This window comes from Otolemur garnettii, unplaced genomic scaffold (genome assembly GCF_000181295.1).
Source record: "Otolemur garnettii isolate 467f Iridium unplaced genomic scaffold, OtoGar3 scaffold00039, whole genome shotgun sequence".
Lineage (NCBI taxonomy): Eukaryota > Metazoa > Chordata > Mammalia > Primates > Galagidae > Otolemur > Otolemur garnettii.
Window position 1 is genome coordinate 5119938 of NW_003852434.1, and position 5544 is coordinate 5125481.

Consider the following 5544-nt stretch of genomic DNA (forward strand, 5'->3'; position numbering starts at 1 on the left):
GTACAGAGCGGCCCTGGGGAGCGTACTGACCGCTCTCTGCCGTGCTCACTCCGTACAGAGCAGCCACTGGCAGAGTTCCAGGCAGGAGGTGTCTGTCTTCTCCTCATCTGTGATGTCACCTCACATCCTCCTGTTGCAGTGAGGTGGGAGTGCGTAAGCATATGCTGCAATCTGGTATGGAATTCACTCAGAATTCTCAAGGGCAAGTGTATTTAAAATGCTATTCCTCTTTTAGTTTCAAAAATCAATAGGAAATTGTTTAGTTAATAAAACCCCAGCCTTGCAGTAGCCTTTTATTCCTTAAGAAATGGCATACTGGCTTATGTGATTATGCAGTAAAATTAAAAATTAATCTCAAGTAATGCCTGCTTTTCCACAGATTAAAGTGCAGATTGCCTTTTATCAAATTCTCCATATCTGTAATATTCTCCTAGCCTGCCTGGTTACTTTTGTAACATACTCTGTTTTTGTTCTGGAATTAGCTAATTGCTGGCCCATTTAGTAGTGCTGGAAAGGGAGTAATGGTCCTTTCTGAAAAGGTACTGTTAATGATTCTGTATATACTTTAACGCAGTGGTTAGGTTGTATATTTTCAAATGTATCCAGCAAGGGAGACGTTTTATTATGATTCAATACATACTTATGTATACTTTTACCTGAAATAAGTGTCATGAAACAACAGTTATCCTTACTGTGTATATTTTAATTTCCTCTATTTCTCTTTTTATTTATTTTGTGAATTTTTGTTTTGAGACAGAGTCTCACTATGTCACCCTGGGTAGAGTACCGTGGCGTCACAGCTCACAGCAACCTCAAACTCATGGGCTTAAGCACTTTTCTTGCCTCAGCCTCCCAACTTGCACCTGCCACAACGCCCCACTATTTTTCTGTTGCAGTTGTCATTGTTGATTTTAGCTGGCCCAGCTAAAACCCACCAGCCTACCCACTGAGCTATGGGCACCAAGCCGTATTTTCTTTTTAAAATGCTTGTTACAGCTAAGTGCCGTAGCTGATGGCTGTAATTCCAATACTCTAGGAGGTTGAGGTGGGGGGATTGCCTGAGGTCACAGGTTCAAGACCAGCCTGAGCAAGAGTGAGACCCCCCCATCTCTAAAAATAGCCAGGTGTTGTGGCGGGCTCCAGTAGTCCCAGTTACTTGGGAGGCTGAGGCAAGAGAATTGCTTGAGCCCAAGAGTTGGAGGTATCTGTTAGCTATGATGCCATGGCATTCTACAAAGGGCGACAAAGTGAAACTCTTTCTCAAAAAAATAAAATAAAATACTTGTCACTATCCCCAAAATGCACTAACATAATGTAGCAAAGAGTTTCAAACTATAGTTTGAGAACATTTCTTCAGTTATATGATCTTATTATCATTTATATAATATATTGGGGTATTATTTTATTTAATTTGCATATTTTCAGTCTTTGACACACACTGTTCTCAGGTACTCAAAGTGTGATTTGTCATATACAAAAAAAGTTAAAATAAAAATAGAAAATTTTGTGGGGCTTTTGCTTTTTTTGGCTGTTTATTTTTGATGTTTTGAGATTTTGAAAAGCTTTGTTTTCATTCTTTTTGTATATGCTTAACTATTAAGCAGCCTATTAGTTAGATCAGTGATCTTTTCACTCGTAGAGCTTGATGTGACTGACTGACTTACATTTGTTACTTCACCGATTAATGTTTTACACTTAGTACAAATGGTGGCAAGGGCAGTAGGATGTTTGAGTTCCGTGAAACGTAATTTGTCATTCAGGACGATGTATCAAAATTAACTTTGCTTCTCTATCTTTTCTGTTTAAAGACATACAAATAAATATTTCAGACAGAAGTTTTCTCTGCTGCAGACCTTAGACAAGCTCTCGCATTGCTTGACCTGGTCAAGATGGTGGCATTTGACTCTCCATGTATTGTTGTCTTCCTACAGATTTAGAAGTATTTCCCAACAACCAGCCAAGATGAACATGGTGAAGAGGATCATGGGGCGGCCTAGGCAGGAGGAGTGCAGCCCACAAGACAACGCCTTAGGACTGATGCACCTGCGCAGGCTCTTCACGGAGCTGTGCCACCCTCCCCGGCACATGACTCAGAAGGAGCAGGAAGAGAAACTGTACATGATGCTGCCAGTGTTCAACAGGGTAAGCAGGGCGGCCGGACTCACACCTTCCGGCAATTAGGAAGTTCATCTTAAAGTTCATCTTATGTTATAGTTAGAAAAAAATGATAAGATGAGTTAGTTTTTAATACATTGACTATCACCCTAGAGAAAAGATAATTTTCTTAGGGCCATGGTCAAGATAGGGCCTATGCTTCACGAGGCCCTGGGCTCGAAACTAGAATAAGTTCAGTACCCCTCACACGGCAGTGAATGAATTAAGAAGCTTGATGTTCTCATTTCTTCCTTTCAGTTTTTTATGAATTAATGTGGTATGATGTGAAACTTGGTCAGAATGAACTACACTTAGACTTTCCGCAATTCTCGCTGATAAAAGGAAGACCCCAAGCCTTTTGTACAATGCTCAGTAACGGTTAATTGTGAAATCAGGATAAACCTATAGATTATCATTTGTATTATTTCTCTTGTCTTTCGAAGTGGTGGTTTTATTTCACCAAACGGTACAGTTGCCTAAGCTCTTTGTATACTTTAAAAAATCATTAAAGTTTGTTTTGTTGTTTGGCTGATTTTCTTTTTTTCTTTCTTTCTTTTTTTTTTTTTAGAGACAGAGTCTCACTTTGTCATCCTCAGTAAAGTGTTGTGGCGTCACAACTCACAGCAACCTCCAACTCTTGGGCTTAGGCGATTCTCTTGCCTCAGCCTCCTGAGTTGCTGGGACTATTGGCGCCCACCACAATGCTGGGCTATTTTTTGTTGTTGTTGCAGTTTGGCCGGGCAAATGGTATATGGGTCCGGTGCCCTACTCACTGAGGCACAGGTGTTGCCCTGGCTGGTTTTCTATAAGAGATTCTATGAGAGGATAGTTACAGGCCATAGAAAGCATAAGTGGAGTTGTTTTTAAGGTATTTTGTCTATTACTTATAGTAGTTTTGTGAGAGATTTTAAGACTATTTATATTTATCAAAGATTTGTAAGTACATAGTTTTAAGAAGTCAGATAGTTCAACAGGCTTATGGGTGCCCTGCTGCTGTCCACCACTAATTGCTGCTGGCACTAAAGCCTTTTAAATAACATATGGTCACTGCTCTTTTCTTGATTATTTAGTTTTAATTGACTTTACTTGGAGACATAGAAGAATTAACTTCCTGGCTTTCCAAAGGACAGCACACATACTCACTCTCATGCACGCTGCCCTTATTTTTCCATGTGGTTAAGCAGTATTCAGTGTTTACTGATAGTGGCATATACATTTATTTAAAGATGAACCCTAAGGTATACATCATTTTCCCCATTGTTACAGAATCTGTTTCCCGGGACGTCCTAACTGTTTGAGTTTCCCTCTTTCCCTGCATGTCTGTTTCTCTGTCTACCCTTCCTCCTCCTCTTTCCCCCTCACTCCTCCCTTTCCCCTGTGTCTCCTTTCTCTCTCTCCGTGGTTTTCTCTCCTTTGCCCTGTCCTCCGGTCTCTGTCTCTCCCTCCTTTCCTTCTATCTCTGTCCGTCTGTTCTCTCTGTGCCATCATTTGTCTTTCTCCCCACCATCCCTGTTTCTCTCTCTCCCCCCGTTCTCTCTTTCTCTCCCGTCTCTGTCTTTCTCTCTCCCCTTTCTCTTCTTCTCTTCTGGGATCTTCCTCCCCAGCTCTGTCCCTTTGCCCTGACTATCTTCTCCCCCAGCCCCTCTGTCTCTGACTTGCTCTCCCACCCCAGTATCACTTGGTCTCTGTTCTTTCTATTTGTTACTCTGTCCCTCTGTCTGAAATCTTCTAAGCTCTTCTTTTTCTCCTCATTATTTTGAAATTTTATTGTGGCTTCATCATGAGCCTGCTTACTCTGAAAAGCAGATTATTCAGTTCTGGGGAAATATTCTGAAAGATTTCTTTGAGAATATTCTCCCTTATGTTTTGTATATATCTCCCTTTTCTGGAATTCTTATCAGTCAGATATTAGCTCTTTTAGATTAGCCTTGTGCTGTTATAGTTATAATCTCCTTCAATTCTTTCCTATTTTATTCTTTTTAAATTGTGTAATATCTCCTCTTATCCTTTAAAAATACTGATTTATTCCCCCGTATTTTCTTCTGCTTCTTGCATTGTTATCTTTGCACCAAGTTAGTTTCTTTCTTGATGTTATTCTCGTTCATTTTAGAGAATCTTCATATGTCTCATTATAATTGTCTATGTGTTGATATTTAAGAATGAGGTTTTAAATATGCATGCAAGTTAATTTTCCACTTTGTATTTAACTGATGGTTATTTAACTGAGAGACCCTCTCAGCCTCAGTGTCCTTAGATCTTTTCATTGGGATGTGTTGATATTTTATATGGGAGGGAGCGATTTTCTAATCTGCCTGGAGCATAGGAGCCTCACTGCTCGTGTTTTCTAAAGTCAAGTTGATGACCAAGGCTGATGTCTCCTGTTCAGCCCGTGGACTTCTACGGAATTTCCAGTTTCCACATATCGTGTTCTCATTCTCAACCTGTCCTGGTATCCCACTCCTTCCTCTGTAGGGATTAGATCTCTAGTTGTTTGCTGCACTGGGGAGGGGAATTCACCTTCAGTTTCTAGGCTGTAAAATAAGAAAAAGAATCATCAACTTTGAGAAGTTGTTGAGAGGATTAAGTTAAGATGATATATTTAAACCACTTCACAAATATTTGTCTTCAGAAACTTGTATCTATTTTTATTGTTACCACATTAAAAAATAAAGGCAGATTAAGACAAAGGAAAGGTTATAAACTGTTTATGCCAAAATAATTACTCCATTTACATATTACTCAGAGCAAGCTAAAGGCTCAGGTGGACCCTGCTATTCCATGTTTGTTTGCTTATTCCTTCACTTACTCTGTTACTGCACTTTCACTGATTTATCCATTGAGCTTGTATCAAACAAATAGACATTTTGCCATGCACTGTGCTGTGCATCGGAGTCTATGAGACTAGGTGTGATCAAGCTGGAGTATAACAAAGAGGTAAGTGCATAAATCTATTGAGGAAGATACAAGCACTTAAACAGATAATACAATAAAGAATATAGTCTCAGAGACACAGGAGGGTACTATGACACCACTGAAGATAGTTGTCTGAAGGGATTAGGATCAGGGAAGGGATGTCTTCCTTAAGTATACTATGGATGTGTAAGCCCTTGTAGGAGAAGCATTAGTCATATTAGGAATAAACTGGGCTAAATTAATTAAGAACAGAGGAGAAGTCAAATCGTGGTTCAAGGCAAATGGCAACGAACAGTAGCACGAGCATCTGTAAGCATTCTCAGTTGATTTTACATCAAGGAGGGGCACGAATAAGACTGTCGTGATTGATAGAGGGCAGATGGTGGCAGGTTTGTGCATCATCATTAGGCACTGTTACTTCTTCCTGGGGTGTGCAGAGCCAGGGAAGTGGTTTAAGAATAGAAGAAGAGGCTCGGC

The 5544-nt window shown here is 40.0% G+C and overlaps 1 protein-coding gene across 1 annotated transcript in view; it reads left to right on the top strand.

Annotated features, from left to right (window-relative positions):
• WDFY3 (WD repeat and FYVE domain containing 3) overlaps positions 1 to 5544 on the top strand; it is a 290805-nt gene that overhangs the window by 92623 nt on the left and 192638 nt on the right. Inside the window, exon 3 of the mRNA XM_023513344.1 lies at positions 1932 to 2142. Coding sequence (XP_023369112.1) covers positions 1963 to 2142 — 180 coding nt within the window. The 5' untranslated portion in view covers positions 1932 to 1962. The remainder of the gene's footprint in view (positions 1 to 1931; positions 2143 to 5544) is intronic.